Source organism: Salvelinus alpinus, chromosome 14 (assembly GCF_045679555.1).
Source record: "Salvelinus alpinus chromosome 14, SLU_Salpinus.1, whole genome shotgun sequence".
In the NCBI taxonomy this organism is placed as follows: Eukaryota; Metazoa; Chordata; class Actinopteri; order Salmoniformes; family Salmonidae; genus Salvelinus; species Salvelinus alpinus.
Window position 1 is genome coordinate 1379357 of NC_092099.1, and position 19461 is coordinate 1398817.

A 19461-nucleotide genomic window follows, 5' to 3' on the forward strand; every position below is an offset into this window, starting at 1 on the left:
TCAGGGAGACACTACCTCAAGCTTGCACATACTGTATGAATTGTACCTTTAGTTTTCCAGGTTGGGCTATATATTTGAGTCTTGTTCATTTGTGATTTTCCAGAAATCCAAGAATGTCTCAAAAAGAAACACGGCAAGTTCTGAGATTCAATGTCTTTTGGGGGAAAAAACACGTTTCTCACCCACTCTTTTTTTCTTTACGTTTTTTTCAGAGAATAAGTGGATTGCAATACTTTCAGCCTAGAACTATGAGAACACAAGACACTTTCGTCTTCACTACTGAATGTCCTAGATGTTGGCAGGCTGTAGCTCTGACTGTGTCTTTGAGTCTATGGCTTTGGGTCTGACTGTGCAGTAATTTATCTGATTATGTAACCGCTATGACTGTGACTTGCTTTTTGTGTGTGACAGTCAGCAAAGCACAGCTATTGAGTCTGTATTCCTATCTGGTATTTATTTGACTCTTTGGTCCACATTCATTCACAGATAAATGCAGACTGCACTGCGGGTGCACTCACAAGCATTAAAACCACCACACCTCACAAGCTGTAGAAGCTAGTTGTCATACAAGCTATCCCCTCACCCTTACGGACATTGTCATTAGATATTGACACATAACCACACCTGTCCTTAAAGTTGAAATCTGTTTTCGGTGAAACTGCCACGTCCATTTGCGATATTATAAAAACGTTACTTCAAACATCGAACAATGTTTTTTTCTTCCCTCGAACATCATTGTACATCACTGCACGCGGGATAAAACAGCGTTTTTTTTTTTTTTTTACGTTGTTGGATGCTCATCTCCTCCTTTTCAAAAACAAAACAATAACAAATGATCTGGGGTGGATCTCAGCTTTAAAATACAGCAAAACGTTCTGACTAAACCTACAGTGGGGTTTACATTCATCTGAGATTGATTGTTACTGTTTTGTGTCTTCATATGACATTTACTATTTCATCAATTTACAGTCCAACAATTGAAGTGTAGTAATTGCTCCCGAAGTGTATTTGAAATATTTATCTTTCTATTGTCATGTTTATCTTTAAAAATGTTGTCCTGCAAACAGTTGGGGTTTTTCCAAGGGAATTTTTCTACAATTAACTTGTCTGTTTAATATGCCTATACTGTATATAAACATATGTACAGTACTCCTACGCTAAGTTATATATGATTTCATATATTGATCTTAATGTGGTGCCATTTCTAAAGGCAGTTTATTGCATTCCAAGAGCTATTTTTGACAAGTAGGATAAATTACCTCTCTAAACTCCTGGGGCTCTGCTCATGTGTCACATTTGACACCTGCTTAGTAAATCCTTATGCAACTTGCATGCCATGTATTCCAACATATTACCCAAGGAAACACAACTTGAAGTGATTTAGGCTAATTGTTTTCTGTCAACGGTAGAAGAGAAACAGCTCCATCTTTGAGGGTGGGTCAAGTTTATGTTTCGAAGGCGTGTTTTTGAGGTGATTGTGGATTACATAGCAGATTTCGAGATGTATGCTATTTTAGGACACTTTTGTTGGAATTAGCAGGTGCTATTTCCCCCGTTCCTTCCGTATATTCTGGATAGCCTACGGGTGATTCCCCACAAAACTAGAACAAAAAAAGACCATGGACATTTAATCAATAGAAGGTTCCTTTGGAGGAAGGATTGTTGACATACATTTGACATTTGTATCTTGAAGCATAATTGAGAAATTATTAAATGAAGTTGGAACATTTTTTACATTTTGGCCATACCCAAGCCTCCTTTAAGACTCATAATGTTTCATCTGTTGGTGCTACAGAGCAAAAATTGGTGACATATGACATATGATTAGTAATTTTTTTCAATAATAATTTTCTTACATACATTTATGAAAATGTAATAATATAAACATGAATATAGATATATATACATTTTTGGGGCAAATTGTTTTATATATTGTTGAACATAATATACTCTATAGGAATATCAAAGTATGATAGTTTTAAAGTTATGGCCCATTTTATACAGAGACATTTGCTTAGTCGGCAATGTAACCAATCACAGGCCTCCTTTTACCACCAGCAGAGGGTGACCATTTTGAATCCATTTTCACATTCACTCTGTTGGAAATGCTTACAAATTGGATCATAACTACAAGTAACAGAGATCCCACTCTGGAACTTTGATATGCCCATAGAGTATATTATGTTCAACAATATATATATATATATATATATAAAAATGTGACAAATCAAAAATGTTATGTTTTCAATATTCATGTTTATAATTTTCAATAATCATAAATCAATCGAAGATTAAACATTATGGAGTCTTAAAGGAGGCCTGGGTCAGGCATAAAAGTTCAATTAATTAATTATTTCTCAACTATGCTCTAAGATACAAATGTCAAATATGTGTCAACAATTTTCTTTTGTTCGAGTTTTGAGAGGAATCACCCCAACTGTATATGGCAAAATTACCATGGGATCGCTTGACTTTAGAACACTCCCAAGGTATGAAAAAGGCTGACAAGTTTAATTTTGGAGTATTGTATCCTTTAAGTGGGCATTTCTAAAGACTTGTTGGTGAATAAGGTTTCTGGGACTAAGCAGGCTATTGTTAGTGTGCTAGGAACACGTGAACACCTCTGTTTCTTTCCAAGAAGTGAATTAGCCTGTAGTATGACTGCTACCATTCCTCTCCGCGTGAGTGTCACCCATGTGTCAGCCCCTTGCCACTTTCCCATGGCAACTCATAGGGCTCTCGTCTCATAAGTGCTTCAGTACAGCAGCCATATAATCCAAGTGTCACTCCGACGTCCATACTGCTGCTTCTGGCTGTATGATTATGTGGAGCCGCTAAGAGCTAACACTTGCTGCCCATTAAGAACCCATGTGAATAGCAGGTTGGCTATTTTAGCATGCTAGACTCCTTTCCTCTGAGCAATGAGCACCATCCAGAGTAGAGAGCTTTTAGGCTGATGGCAGGAGAGTTGGGTAGCACTCGGGACGGAAGTGCTGTCGTAATGTTTAATCCATCACCTTACTACCCATCACCTCACTACCCATCACCTCTTGAAAACAACATTGTCATGTAGCTGGCTAACAATCAGCAACACATTAATTGCTGAGCTTTTAGAGGCAAAGTGCATGCCTCAGATTATTGCTGTTTTCATTTAATTTTGGAAGAAATGTCAAGCAGAAATTGCTCATATGACTAAATTGGCTTTCTATTTGAGTAAAACATATCAAAAAGTGATAGCTTAGGTTATGCATAACTACATTGAATCCTCTCTCAAAAATGTTGATAATCTTTAATATCAAAACGTGAAACACACATATGCATAGATGAAAATGTATATTTAGTGTGCAGGTACTGTACACGAATGACATGAATGTCAATTGTCCAACATTTCTGAGCTAACTCAAACTAAGGTTTGTATGACAAAAATGAGTGAATGGGTGTACACAACACAAAAGAAGGCCAAGCCTAATTACCTATTAATGCAGGTTTTATGTATTATAATGAGGATAACCATCCTCCTCTTCTTCTCTGGAAGAGCCTCCACTTCACTCTAGCTAACTTTGTTTTCGTCCCAAATAATAGCTCCTTTTTTGTCAATGTGTTGTATAAAAGACTACGGCTTCTCGGTTTCAAATGGGCGCTTTTAAGACCACTTTGACATGCGGGTGCTATTTGTAAGCAATGGGCTCAGGTAAAATAATAGCCTGGAGCTTTCTGTCCTGTCTCATGCCCATTGATTCGATTTGGGATGCTTCGTCTGAGTCATTTGATATACCTAATTCAGACTGAATTGTATAAAATCCAACATTACGTTCCAAATGGCACCCTATTCCCTATACAGTGCATTACTTTTGACAAGAGCCCAATAGGCCCTGCTCTAAAGTAGTGCAATATAAAGGGAATAGCGTGCCATTTGGGATGCACCCACCCCACTGGGCACTGACGTCAATTCAACGTCTATCCGACAGTGGTTCAACGTTATGTCATTCAAATGACGTGGAAACAATATTGATTAAATCAGTGTGTGCCCAGTGGGGCAGTGTCCTTTGTAACAAAGTTTTTGCCTCCTCGGGACAATGCCTGGGGTCAACCTTGTTATATAAAGACAGACAGAACTTCCTTCCCTACAGACAAAGACAGACTATGTTGTTATAAAAATGTAGCATGACTAATGGAAGACATTGATTTCTCCAGTCCCCACTGGGCACAAACATCAATTCAACATCTAGTCCACGTTATTTCCATGTGGAAACAATGTTGATTCAACTAGTGTGTGGGTCATTTGTACGGTTGTTTTTCCAAATGACTGTTTAATGGGATTATTACAAAATGTATCCCTTACAAAGCTGTTATTGGTGCCATTCAGTAGGTTCTAATGTTAGGAAGTCTTATTCACCCAAAAAATATTTTAATCTCAATGCGACTGTATACTCTTCAAAAAAAGGTAGAATAACTCATTTGTGTTCCATGTACAACCCTCTGTGTAAATGGAACAGTAGAAGAAACATTTTGGAGAATAGGGTGCCATTTTTTGCAACTTTTGCTTCAGTATGTTTATGCATTCAGCTAAAGTTTGATGATTTGTGTTTTTACATGGCAGGTTTTGATGACCGGGACACAGATCTCTTCTTGTGCGACACCAACACCTGCAAGTTTGACGGAGAGTGTCTGAGAATTGGAGAGACAGTGACGTGCATCTGCAACTTCAAGGTAAGACATTGTTCAATGTTTTATTCTCCGATTTTTTTTGGGGGGGGGGAAAGTTGCATATTCTTCTGTTCATATGCAGCGGTCATTATGAAATGGCATATTATTATAGCAACCTCATTTGGTTGTAGAATTATTTTCATGGCGGGGATGCCTGTTTGTTGTTTTTTCAATTGAAGGAGTGGGCCTTTAATGTAACAAAAATTGAATTGAAACATTTGTGTTTTGTAGTCTACACCAGTCAGTGTTTCAACATCCTTCCAGTGCTTCGACTCAGAAATGTGCTTTTTATAACTCGCTGATTGGTGGCTGGACACCAAAACCCACTAGCTATCAAGAGGGAGGGGACTACGATGTATAGTGAAGACATAATTTACCGCTTCTCATAAAACCGAATGTCACTCTCAATCATGGTGGCTGTTTTATGCATTCCACTTCATTGATGGTATAGCCATTGACAACACACAGATTTAAATACCCTTATTAATAACATAAATCCAGTGAATGATGCTGTACTTTACGGCTTATGCTTCCGTTTATTACCAATCTATAACAAAAATGCAACAAACCAGCCGTCCATTGATAGATTTTTTTTGTATTGCTTTTACCTCATTCAAACAAATATGCTCTATATTGCCTACATAAATGAAGATACTGAGATAAAGCACATGGATATGCCTAATGCGTTTCAGCTCGATGCTCTCATGTCCAATCCTGCGAGCTTATCAGCACATCCAGCGCCAAAGCTTGCTTTTATCTCAATTTTGTACTTCCCTGGGAGCGAACATTAGTAGAAGCGCACAGATAAATGACATTACCTCTCCATTTCTCATCCCTGAGATCTCGCACTGATAGTGGCTGTCATTCGGGACAGAGCTCTCTCTGTGAAGCTTAGCAAGAGGCGGTTAACACCGCTTTCATGTCATACTGACTTAATGCTGGTGTGGCCTTGGGTCACGGCCTGCCGTGGCATCCTGTGTCTCATGGACAGGACAGGACCTGATGCCAATGCGCTCAAACCTACTAGCCGCCATGTCTTTATTCCATCAAGCGCCGTAATTCAGCAAAATGTATCCTCTTTATGGGGGGGGGGCTGTATACTCCCCAACCCCTAATGTCCTAGCATGCACAAACATGCATTAGTGTGCAGGCATACACACGTACACACACACACTTTCAGCCCTTGAGGGGTTACGTGCAGTATAGTTGAGAGGAGGAAGTGGGTTTGATCTGCGAGAATCAATGGATGCTATTCAACGGCAGGATGCCCATTCAGCAGCCGTGTTAGCTAGCTAGTCAACCCACACTGCCTGTGTGTGAGTGTGTGTACACACGTTTTTGTGTATGTGTGTGTAGCTAAAGCTTCATCCTCATGTGATTCTTGGACATGCTGTGAAATATCTTGTTATCGTTTAATGATACTTGAACTGGGCTCTCTTATCTGTGTTTAATTGGTGGGTTGTTGTGCTCACTGTACATGTTTTGTATGTCCTTGAATGAATGTAATGTAGTATTTTGTCTTGAGCCATGCTTGGATTTTTGGTTGAAGGTCATTTGTCCTCCATCCGTATTGGCTTATGACTCGCTTTCTAGCACCTCAGTATTTTCTTTTCCCCAAAATGCTATTGTGATAACGGCTCCGGCTTGCTTGTCAAGGTGTAGTTTTGACCCTGTCTGTAATTTGTGTGTTCTGTAACTCCATAAAACGTGGCGTTGTGCCATCATCTCTGCTGTAATACATTAGATATCATGCCATGATGTTGCTGTAATCTTCTCTAATATCTGCCCATGACTGTCTTTCAGCAGTTTAATGGCATTCTGTGAATCAGTCCACAATGTCGCGTTTATTTCCTCTAATATCTGGTTGTTACTGGTCACTCAGCATTTTGATGTCATACTCCTTCCAATGTTAGGTTGTGATGAGATTCAGACTTCTGTGGATGACGAGAGTGGGAAAGGAGAGCGTCTCCTTCCTAGCTCTCAGAGCAAACTACCAGATATCACTCTCGTACACACACACTCAAATACACATGCATATGCGCACACACACACAATTACGCACACACACACACTTAAATACACACACACTGAAGGACCGTAGCTATACCACGGAGCAGTCCCAAGTGGCATTCGGGAGGTCATTATCAGAGCATTCCTGATGGAGACCTTGTTCCATATATTTGTATGCATTTATGATACTTTAATCTGGGGCCATGTGAACCGTCTGGGAAGGAGACATACAGTCCATAGAGCTGTAATGGTGGGTTTAATTCCCAGGGACAGCCTTGGATAAAGGGCGCCTAGGGAGACTGGATCAGCAGGGACCCTGGCTTAAGATGATGATGGCTGTTCGAGTATTTATCAGTGTTTGAGGTGAATCTACAGTACGTTTGTCAAGAAGTGGCTAAGTATAGCTAAATATTTCCGAAGACAACTTGTATTGGGAGTTGTTACACCAACATCTCCTATTGGCAGAGGTAGGTATCGTCACTAACGTGAAATGACAGGACAATGGATAATACATGAGACAATATGTTCAATCTCCCCTCTTTCCTTTCTTCTTTCCATCCAACCCCGCTTCTCTGTTGCGCCCCTCCCTCCCTTATCCCTTCCACTGACTCTCTACCTCCTGCCTCTCTACCTCTCTCTCCCTATGTCTGCCTCTATCTATAGATCGTCTATTCTCCCTGCAGCTTCTACTCTCCTACTCCTTTCTCACAGATGTGTTCCTCTTATCTGTATTGCATTAGTAGTGGGTCTCTGGACCTGCAAGCCCTCTGAGACTTCCCTTGGGCTCTACTGTCATAGTGTGCTGCAAAGCTGACTTCTACCTTTGCATGACGAATATGCCAATTAAAATCAGCGTGAAGAAGAGTCCAGTACCAGCGGCGGCTCCCAGAGCCGTGCCTTTGTCTTTGTGAGCAGACTGTGTGACCTGATGCAGGTTGAGTGAAGGGCAACGTCGATAGATGGGCACTCCTGTAGTGTCCAGCAACACATGATGTTTTAGGGCCTGGAAATGGAGCCTGAAGGCCAGAAGGGCAGTCCGTTGGTGTATAACGTGATGCTACTTTAATTAGCGTTGTCAAGATAACATTTTACTAATGATACGATACCAGGCCAAGTATCACGATACCAAGTAGTACCACGGGGGAAAAACTTCTGTGGCCTAGTGTCCTGTTCGCCCCGTCCCCTGGACCGCTTGTTCCCATTTTCTAAACGTTATGTGCATGTGCTACACAAAAAACCTGTCACTGATATTCAGACTTATACTCAATACAACACATACTGAATTTAACTTCACACTGTATAATGGCAAATCTGCTCATATTTACAAAGGTCTACCTGTGATTTGGCTGGGTGGAACAGGAGGAAGGAATACACATGCATAATGATCTGCCTGTTATTGTGGCAGTAAGGGGATAACACTGCATGAAACCTTCTACTCTTCAGTTAACAGACACACACACACTCTCCCACTCACAGTATCTCCCTCTCGCTCATAAAAAACACATACACACACACACACACAGCAATCTCTCTCAAACATACACACACTGTTCCGAACTTTAAAAACACGAAGCACCATCAGAATGTAATGAGCACCAGAAAGAGAAAGATTTTTGATATACTGTAGTTTGGCTTATGTGAATCCTACCTTTGAAGCACATCTCGTGAGTAGCAGAGCCTTTTCCTTTCTACTTGTGCCAATAAAATTTGCCTATTCCTGCTGTCAAGTTACCCGATTTTTAGCTAGCTAGGTAACATGACTGAACAATATCAAACCAATAATTGGCGGGATTAGTTTAAAATGTCCTGTGACATCGTTTGTGAAATTATATCAAATTGCACAGGAAGAAAAAAAATGCAGCTCTGGTTATAGGAGTCGTATTTTTGTAACCGTTTTAGCTCGAGACAAGACGTTTTCTTAGCTGTAAAGGTGCAAGAATGAATGCTTGTCGCAAAGCTGTTTTTCATCCCTGGCACTGCTGCATGACAGCGAACTTGCAAAGCCTATACTCAGACTGGCCTATGCTCCTGGTTATATCAGGGATTAAATTAAATACAATGTATCAACTTTGCTTGCTCTGCACTGCTCCAATGTATCACATGTACAAATGTAACAACAGAAGACTGATCAGGGTCTCCATCCCCGCTCGCCATCATTGCTAAATTATATTCACTTTATTGGACTGGTGCATACAAGAGACTAGTTGCTGTTGCCTAATTTTTTTATTTTTTTTTAAATAAATAACTGACTTTATAAACATTATATAACTGGCGCCAGCGGGTTCTTTAGATCAGTGGGGCCGAAAATATTGGTAGTATCGTATGACACAGTACTACGGTATTATAAAATGTTGGTATCATAAGTATCATGACATTTTGGTACCGTGATATTACCATGTTACTGGTATACCGTGCAACACTAACTGAAATAGGTGGACCGTAGATGAAAGTATAGCAATAGGGGGAAAATATAAGGGAAACTCACTGGTGAGTATGTTCGGTATTGGTGTGATGCAATAGCCCAACTAGCTCATTTGACCATGTTAGTAATTAAGAGGAGATCTGAAGACATTATCCTAAATTTGTCATTCAAGGCAGAAATCCCACAAAACCCACCTCAAGTCACCCAAACAACCTAATTGAATCATTTAACGCCATCAGAATGTATGGGGGGGGGGGGGGGGGGGGTACTTGGGCAGGGCTCTCTCCTCGGAAGTTAGCATCTGTGTCAGCTCCTCGGCAGCTCTAGCTGGCCTGTCAGACACCATTACAGCCCGTCTCCGGTGACTGCATTGGGGAGAGTCCTCGGGGACAGGCAGGCAGAGGCCTAATCAAGAGGAGACTGCCAACCGGTTAAAGAGCAGAAGCACAAGCCAAGCAGCCCCCAGTCTTTCCCACCAACTGTCAGAGCAGACTAGCACCCCCAACCATTGCAAGGCATCATGGGAGCTTGTCAATCACTCAGACAATGTGCAACACTTTTCTGTCTAGGGGATGGGAGGAATACATCATCAGGTTAGACACGGAACGGATTTTATCCTGGGATGGTGTTCTTCAGGAATTAGCTGTTGGTCCATTGCTTTTTTGTCATCGACCCCACTGACATAAGCTCCCTCCGATGTGTCTTGAGTAATGTGGAGTACTATTTATTCGTCATTTTTTATTTTTTATTTTTATTATTAACCAATCCACCCTCTTTGGAGGCCACATATCTTTTTGGTTTTTACAGCTTTTCTGCTACATATACATACATTTTACATAGACATTTTACGTATACATTTTACATACATGGTACTTTTATGTAAAGCAGTCACATAACAATAATACATTACCAAACATAAAGTCTTTAATCCCACCCCTCAGCCACTCTCAGCACATCCCACCTACTGTATCACCATACAGTAGGTGGGATGTTTCCATGTGCCATATATTTTTCGATTGTGTTTGTCGATGTTTTACATAAATGTTGAACCTTTCTAATCGTATAGTATCCACAGATTGTGAGCTAAAGATGAAAACCTTTCCTCCGAGTAAATATCATATTATTTATTGACCGATTATGCCTTTCCAAATCGCCCAACACTGTTATTTGTAAGGTTAATTTTAAGTTAATGTTTTAACCATTCCTGAAACTGTGACCAGAAACAAGCTACATAGGAGCAATACCAGAATAAATTATCTAGTGATCCTGTCTCTTCGCAACAAAATCTACAGAGATGAAATTGTTGTATCCCCCATATACAGTTGAAGTCTGAAGTTTACATACACTTAGGTTGGAGACATTAAAACTCATTTTTCAATCACTCCACAAATTTCTTTTTAACAAACTATAGTTTTGACAAGTCGGTTAGGACATCTACTTTGTGCATGACACAAGTAATTTTCCCAACAATTGTTTACAGACAGATTATTTCACTTATAATTCACTGTATCACAATTCCAGTGGGTCAGAAGTTTACATACACGAAGTTGACTGTGCCTTTAAACAGCTTGGAAAATTCCAGAAAAGGATGGCATGGCTTTAGAAGCTTCTGATAGGCTAATTGACATAATTTCACGGCCTACCTTCAAACTTAGTGTGTGAAAAAAGCTTGTGGAACGCTACCCGAAATGTTTGACCCAAGTTAAACAATTTAAAGGCAATGCTACCAAATACTAATTGAGTGTATGTAAACTTCTGACCCACTCTGCTATTATTCTGACATTTCACATTCTTAAAATAAAGTGGTGATCCTAACTGACGTAGGACAGGGAACTTTTACTAGGATTATTTTTTATTTTATTTTTTTATTTTACCGTTATTTTACCAGGTAAGTTGACTGAGAACACGTTCTCATTTGCAGCAACGACCTGGGGAATAGTTACAGGGGAGAGGAGGGGGATGAATGAGCCAATTGTAAACTGGGGAGTATTAGGTGACCGTGATGGTTGAGGGCCAGATTGGGAATTTAGCCAGGACACCGGGGTTAACACCCCTACTCTTACGATAAGTGCCATGGGATCTTTAAATGTCAAGTAATGTGAAAAACTGAGTTTAAATGTATTTGGCTAAGGTGTATGTAAACTTCCGACTTCAACTGTATATAGCATTCTGTTGGTGGCAAGAATTTTGTATAATAATTTAAATTGAAAAACTTGAAGTGTTGATTCATGTGTTGTTTTTTGTACCAGTTCATACAATGTGCCATGGAATCTGTACATCAAAATATCTCTTCCCATTTATTTTGCAACCTGTATGTTGCAGCTGTCAACATTTTTGTCCTCACATTAAACTGGTATATTTTTGTATTCATGCCAATTCCTTTTAGCCAATTTGTATCTTTAAGATATGGAAGGCAAACAAATTCCCTACCTTCTCACTTTCCACTTGTGTCACGTTCCTGACCTTATTTCCTTGCCTCCTCCATTTTTGTGGTAATGCTGCAATCAGTTGGTTCTAAGTGTCAGATGTGTGCGTACTGGTAGTGAAGTCAGGTGCAGGAGAGCAGAGATTTGTAAACAGGCGCACACTTTATTTAGGCAAAAGTGCAAAACGCGCAAAACAGTCACAAGATTTATGTTTAACAATAAACATCTTCTTGAAAAATAACACGGAAAAACAAGCCAGTCTGGCGCGTCAACAATACACACGTAACACAAGCAATCTTAAACAAAGACATGATGGGGAACAGAGGAATAAATACATGTAGATTGATTGGGGAATGAAAATCAGGTGTGCAGGGAACAAGACAAAACAAATGGATACATGAAAAATGAAGCGGCGATGGCTAGAAAGCTGGTGATGTCGACAGCTGAACGCCGCACGAACAAGGAGAGGAGCCGACTTCGTCGGAAGTCGTGACATTAAGTTTGGACTGAGCAAACATTCCCATATATTTTCGATAGCAGCATATGTGCCATAACTCCACCGTTTATATTCCTAAAATCATTAATAAACATAATACCTTTTTTTTTTTTATCCATAAAGATAGTTTTTTTTATTAATCAGTATATTTGAGTTTAACCATAACATTAGTTCTATATTTCCTGGAGGATAAAATTGAGATTGTAACCAGCTTTGTATGGCTTGTTTAAGAAAGGGCAATACTTTAAACATTTAATTTTCAGTCAGTTGGATATGAGAAGTTGTAATCTGTATGAAGGCAAAAAGGCTATTTTTAAACATAGGATGAGCCTTTCTTAATAATCTACTGGAGAACCATTTTGGATTTAAGTATAATTTATGTATGAGTGAAGCTTTTAGTGAGAGGTTTAAAGCTTTCATTTTTAATAATTTTAGCCCCCCAAACTCATATTCATTCATGTCATTCATGTCATTCATGTCTGGTTTAGCATTCCATAGAAAATCTAATATTTTTTGTTCATATGATTTAAAAATGAGTTGTTTGGAGTAGGCAGCGCCATTAGTAAGTAAGTAAACGCTGATAGAACCAAAGAGTTAATCAATGTGATTTTTCCATGAATAGATAACTATTTACCTCTCCATGTTTGCAGAATCGTATCTATTTTTGCTAACTTTTTTGAGATGTGAATATCAAGTATATCTACTTGGTTTTGGAAAACTGCATGGGTAGTGTAAACACTGTCTATTAACGATCCAATATGTTACACTTGTCATAATTAGATTTTAGTCCAGAGAGTCTAGAAACGTTATCAAGATCTTCAATGAGACTGTGCAGGGATCCAGATTGTGGACTTGAGTCTTGAGTCATTGGCATACATTGCCACTTGCGTGTTAATCCTCTGGATTTCTAACCCCTTGATGTTCTTGTTGGATCTACTTTTAATAGCTAGCATTTCAATGGCCATAATAAATAGATATGGAGACAAAGGACAGCCTTGTTTTACTCCTCTTAGAAGCTCAATACTTTCTGAGAAGTAACCATTATTTACTATGTTACATCTGGGGATGCTGTAGATAACTTTAACCCATTGAATAAGGGATTCACCAAAATTTAAGTAATCCAGGCATTTATACACTACTGGTCGAAAGTTTTACAGCACCTACTCATCCAAGGGCTTTTCTTTATTTTTACTACTTTCTACATTGTAGAATAATAGTGAAGACATCAAAACTATGAAATAACACATATGGAATCATGTAGTAACCAAAAAGGTGTTAAACAAATCAAAATGTATTTTATATTTGAGATAGCCACCCTTTGCCTTGATGACAACCTTTGCACACTCTTGGCATTCTTTCAACCAGCTTTTCCAACAGTCTTGAAGGAGTTCCCACATATTCTGAAGACTTTTTGGGTGCTTTTCCTTCACTCTGCGGTCCGACTCATCCCAAACCATTTCAATTTGGTTGAGTTCGGGGGAATGTGGAGGCCAGGTCATCTCATGCAGCACTCTATCACTCCTTCTTGGTAAAATAGCCCTTACACAGCCTGGAGGTGTGTTGGGTCATTGTCCTGTTGAAAAACAAATGATAGTCCCACTAATCCCAACCCAGATGGGATGGCGTATCGCTGCAGAATGCTGTGTTAGCCATGCTGGTTAAGTATTCCTTGAATTCTAAATAAATCACTAACGCACCCCCACACCATAACACCTCCTCCTCCATGCTTTACGGTGGGAAATACATATGCGGAGATCATCCATTCACCCACACCGCGTCTCACAAAGACACAGCGGTTGGAACCAAAAATCTCCAATTTGGACTCCAGACCAAAGGAGTCTAATGTCCATTGCTCATGTTTCTTGGCCCAAGCAAGTCTCTTCTTCTTATTGGTGTCCTTTAGTAGTGGTTTCTTAGCAGCAATTAAACCATAAAGGCCTGACTCACACAGTCTCCTCTGAACAGTTGATGTTGAGATCTGTCTGTTACTTGAACTCTGTTTAGCATTTATTTGGGCTGCCATTTCTGAGGCTGGTAACTCTAATGAACTTACCCTCTGCAGCAGAGGTAACTCTGTGTCTTCCATTCCTGTGGCAGTCCTCATGAGGACCAGTTTCATCATAGCGCTTGATGGTTTTTGTGACTGCACTTAAAGAAACTTTCAAAGTTCTTTAAATTTTCCATATTGACTGACCTTCATGTCTTAAAGTAATGATGGACTGTCATTTATTTTTGCTTTTTTGAGTTGTTCTTGCCATAATAAGGACTTGGTCTTTTACCAAATAGGGCTATCTTCTGTATACCCCCTACCTTGTCACAGCACAACTGATTGGCTCAAATGCATTAAGAAGGAAAGAAATTACACAAATTAACTTTTAAGAAGGCACACCTGTTAATTGAAATGCATTCCAGGTGACTACCTCATGAAGCTGGTTGAGAGAATGCCAAGAGTGTTCAAAGCTGTCATCAAAGCAAAGGGTGGCTATTTGAAGAATCTCAAATATAAAATATATTTTGATTTGTTTAACACTTTTTTGGTTACAACATTATTCCATATGTGTTATTTCATAGTTTTGATGTCTTCATTATTATTCTACACTGTAGAAAATAGTAAAAAATGTAAGAAAAACTTTTGAATGAGTAGGTGTTCTAAAACTTTTGACCAGTAGTGTATATACATTTGTCATACTTTATCGAACGCTTTTTCAAAATCTGCTTTGAAGACCAGACCTGGTATCTTTGATGTTTCTTAATGTTCAATTGTTTCAAGTAATTGTTGTATTTTATCTCCAAGATATCGTCCATGTAAATGTGGAGTGTTGTTGAGGTGAAGTCTGAGCCTAAACAAACCAACAGAAACTGGGAGTTGATGTCTGTGATTCTGGCACTGGGTTACACTGTATTGGAACTCTATCTGATTTGGCGCCAACTTTGGCAACACAGAACTTTAACACCCACTTTTGGATTGAAGGCTGGACATAAGGAGCCCTTGAAAGAGAGCATAAGAAAAAGAAAGTACATTATTTGAAGTCAATGGAGACTCGACAACTCTAGTCAGATCAAGAAAACAAATTCAAATTAAATTGGAACTGAAAGGAAATTGACCCCAACTCTGACAGAGACCTTCATGATCGAGCTACCCAATGCCTCCTCCCGTTTCACGGCTCGTCTTCACGTAAGCCTTCCTCAGTTGTTTTATTTTCCCTGGTGGAAGGTCAGAGCTTACCCCCGGTGTGGAACTCATGATTTGACAAAAGCCCCCGATTTTCCACTCTCTGTCCCCCGAGCTCTGTGCCATGTCAGAAACACTGTACCAGACATTCATCATGCTCCGAGGTCGACTGACAGAGAAGACTGCATCAGAGACTGAGACGCGATCTCGGACGAAAACATCTGTCTTCTATCATGAACCACTGGTGTCCCTACTGCTGGAATCAGTGAGTCATCTCAGTCAGAGGCTTACAGAGACTTAGCTTTGATTAGTATGAGCAGACGTAAGTAAAGACTATGCCTCAGTGTCTTATGAGTGGAAACCGTGAATACGGCGTATTATATAGGTCGAATGGTGAACTGATTCCATGAGAATCAGAACATGCCGTGCAGTATAGTTGCCATTTTCTGAGGTGAGCCCCAGATTTGTAGAGATGTTTATTATTGATAGGGGTGGATGATAGCCTTGGGATGTATTGCATAATCGAGAGCTGGCTTTAATGGATACAGGAAATAGATGAGGCTAGGAGGTGTTTGTGTGTGGGTCTGTGTCGATATGAGTCTGTGTGTGTCTTTCTGTGTGTTTGTTTGTGTGTGTGTGTCTGTGTACACGTTTGTGATCTTCTGTTGTCACACAGCAGGAAACTAAACCTTTAACATCCCTCACAGTAAACATAGACTACGGTGGCCATGAAAAACAAGTATTCATTACAACCCGAAACAAACATCAAGAGGGGGCGGATGGATTCTTTACAGGGCAACCGTTTGCTGCTTGGCAACCCAGGCCCGGACTTCAAAGAGTTTGCGTGACTGTCCGGGTCAGCCAGTGCTGAGTAATTGACCATTGATGTAGCTATAATGGGTTCGGCAGCAGCTGATTAGAATATCAATGTTAATCGCCAATGGTGTAGCTTGTGCTGGTTGACATGGTGCTCTATGGGGTCAAACTGTGGAGATCTTTAAGTAGACAACCCCTGGCAATCACAACCTCATCTAATATATTGCGTTCTGCATTTGTCTCATTCCTATGCTACACATGTTTGTGCACATATGTTTCCGTTATCTGTCTCCCTATTATCTCCAGTGTCAGAGAAAGACATTCTCAGCTAAGCCAAGTCAGTCTCTGTGTAATGTACAGTTGAAGTCAGAAGTTTACACACATTTAGGTTGGAGTCATTAAAACTCGTTTTTCAATCAATCCACAAATTTATTTTTTAACAAACTATAGTTTTGACAAGTCGGTTAGGACATCTACTTTGTGCATGACACAAGTAATTTTCCCAACAATTGTTTACAGACAGATTATTTCACTTATAATTCACTGTATCACAATTCCAGTGGGTCAGAAGTCTACTTACACTAAGTTGACTGTGCTTTTAAACAGCTTGGAAAATTCCAGAAAATGATGTCATGGCTTTAGAAGCTTCTGATAGGCTAATTGACATCATTTGAGTCAATTGGAGGTGTACTTGTGGATGTATTTCAAGGCCTACCTTCAAACTCAGTGCCTCTTTGCTTGACATCATGGGAAAATCAAAAGAAATCAGCCAAGACCTCAGAAATAAATTGTAGACCCCCACAGGTTCATCCTTGGGAGCAATTTCCAAATGCCTGAAGGGATCACGTTCATCTGTACAAACAATAGCACGCAAGTATAAACACCATGGGACCATGCAGCCGTCATACCGCTCAGGAAGGAGATGCATTCTGTCTCTTAGAAATGAACGTACTTTGGTGCCAAAAGTGCAAATCAATCTCAGAACAACAGCAAAGGACCTTGTGAAGATGCTGGAGAAACAGGTTCAAAAGTATCTATATCCACAGTAAAACGAGTCCTATATGGACATAACCTGAAAGGCCGCTCAGCAAGGAAGAAGCCACTGCTCCAAAACTGCCATAAAAAAGCCAGACTACGGTTTGCAACTGTACATGGGGACAAAGATCATACTTTTTGGAGAAATGTCCTCTGGTCTGATGAAACAAAAATAGAACTGTTTGGCCATAATTACCATCGTAATGTTTGGAGGAAAAAGGGGGCGGCTTGCAAGCCGAATAACACCATCCCAACCGTGAAGCACGGGGGTGGCAGCATCATGTTGTGGGGGTGCTTTGCTGCAGGAGGGACTTCACAAAATAGATGGCATCATGAGGTAGGAATATTATGTGGATATATTGAAGCAACAAGTCATCAATCAGGAAGTTAAAGCTTGGTCGCAAATGGGTCTTCCAAATGGACAATGACCTCAAGCATACTTCCAAAGTTGTGGCTTAGGACAACAAAGTGGAGTGCCCATCGCAAAGCCCTGACCTCAATCACATATAATAATTTTGGGGCAGAACTGAAAAAGTGTGATGGGAATGTGATGGAAAAAATAAAATCTGAAATAAATCACTCTACTATTATTCTGACATTTCACATTCTAAAATAAAGTGGTGATCCTAACTGACGTAAGACAGGGAAATTTTACTAGGATTAAATGTCAGGAATTGTGATTAACTGAGTTTAAATGTATTTGGCTAAGGCTTATGTAAACTTCCGACTTAAACTGTATGTAACCAGGTCTAGGTGAAAATATGATTTATTTTCTTTCAAACTTTATGCACGTGTAATTTCCACTCTGAGGAAGCTCCTGGCATAGGGCCTATAACAATAGAAAATGAACAGTGATTACTCAACATTCAGTGATGGATCAAATATACAAAGGGAGGAAGAATAGAAATTATAAATCCGCTTACTTGGCTGCAGCCAATCCCTGGTTTCTTCAGCGATGAGGGTTGGATGCAGGCAGTTGGGGAACTCCTCACCATCATGGGGCTCCCGAGTGGCGCAGCGGTCTAAGGCACTGCATCTCAGTGCTAGAGGCGTCACTACAGACCCTGGTTTGATTCCACAACCGGCCGTTATTGGGAGTCCCATAGGGTGACCAAACCCTGACCCAGCATCGTTCGGGTTAGGGTTTGCCCGGGGTAGGCTGTCATTGTAAATAAGAATTTGTTCTCAACTGACTTGCCTAGTTAAATAAAGGTTAAATGAAAAAATATTTCAAAAATGTGTGTGGACATCCTGCACATTTGGTCACTTTCTCCTCTCCGGAGATTGAGGTTGCACAGTAGAAGTGGTTCACTATACTCCTCCAGGGTCCAACTTGCTTACAGGTCTTTGATTTAGCCAGGCTATTTATTTTCTTGCCAAGCCCGAATAATATTAAATTACATTGAGATTGTTTACAAAATATGTAAAGCACATATCTAATATCTAAACAGTTACACGAATGTGAAAACATTACCAACAAACTACACACCTTTAGCAATGCACCATGTATCGTAGAAATGTTGAATATCAGGCTTCTCTTCCCTCAGGAACTTTTGGATGGAAGGGTGTCGATCTGTGACTATGCTGTGAATCTTCACCCCCGCCGCCTCCAGGGCAGAGAGGCTCCGCACCAGCCCCTCCTTCTCCATGCGCTGGCACCTCGTTGCTATGTGCAGGAAACTAAAGTCTCACAGATCTCATATTGACATCACTTTGTCAAGTAAGGATTTGTGTTGTAATTGATGTGAAATCTACCTTATCAAATTGAATGTCCAACACTTTGTTGGCCTCCACATCCATTGTAGTGTAACTCCCACATTTTAAACAGTGCCCTAGAGTGTCAGCCCTCGTATCACCCCCAAGACGAATAGCTCCCTCTTTAGTGGCTAGCTGGAGGAGGGCGGTTTGCTCGGATTTCCACTGCCAGTAGATAGTGGGATTCAGCAGGTTTGCCTGGTGTTTGTGGTAGGTCCTCTGACATATGCCCTGGACATATCAAATCAAATGTTTTTATATAGCCCTTCTTACATCAGCTAATATCTCAAAGTGCTGTACAGAAACCCAGCCTAAAACCCCAAACAGCAAGCAATGCAGGTGTAGAAGCACGGATACATATGTATCCAAGAACTAAAAAATAAGCAACAAATAATATCAGTTTACATAAACTATGTTTCACAATTGGGTTATCAAATGTATCAAAGTAATTAAGTGGTTTACCTTCATTATTTTTCTACAAATGATGAGTCCGTGAAAGCTGTTGCTGCTGACAGTTGAAGATTGCCGGCAGGATAATTGCCAACATGTGGCTGACTGTTCCGTTTATAAAAATACTCACAGCGAGGGCATGTCTGCATGATGCTGATGAGGGTCCCCTTGC

The 19461-nt window shown here is 40.1% G+C and overlaps 1 protein-coding gene across 1 annotated transcript in view; it reads left to right on the forward strand.

Annotated features, from left to right (window-relative positions):
- LOC139538297 (tomoregulin-2-like) overlaps window positions 1–19461 on the forward strand; it is a 128024-nt gene that overhangs the window by 7340 nt on the left and 101223 nt on the right. Inside the window, exon 2 of the mRNA XM_071340153.1 lies at window positions 4601–4710. Coding sequence (XP_071196254.1) covers window positions 4601–4710 — 110 coding nt within the window. The remainder of the gene's footprint in view (window positions 1–4600; window positions 4711–19461) is intronic.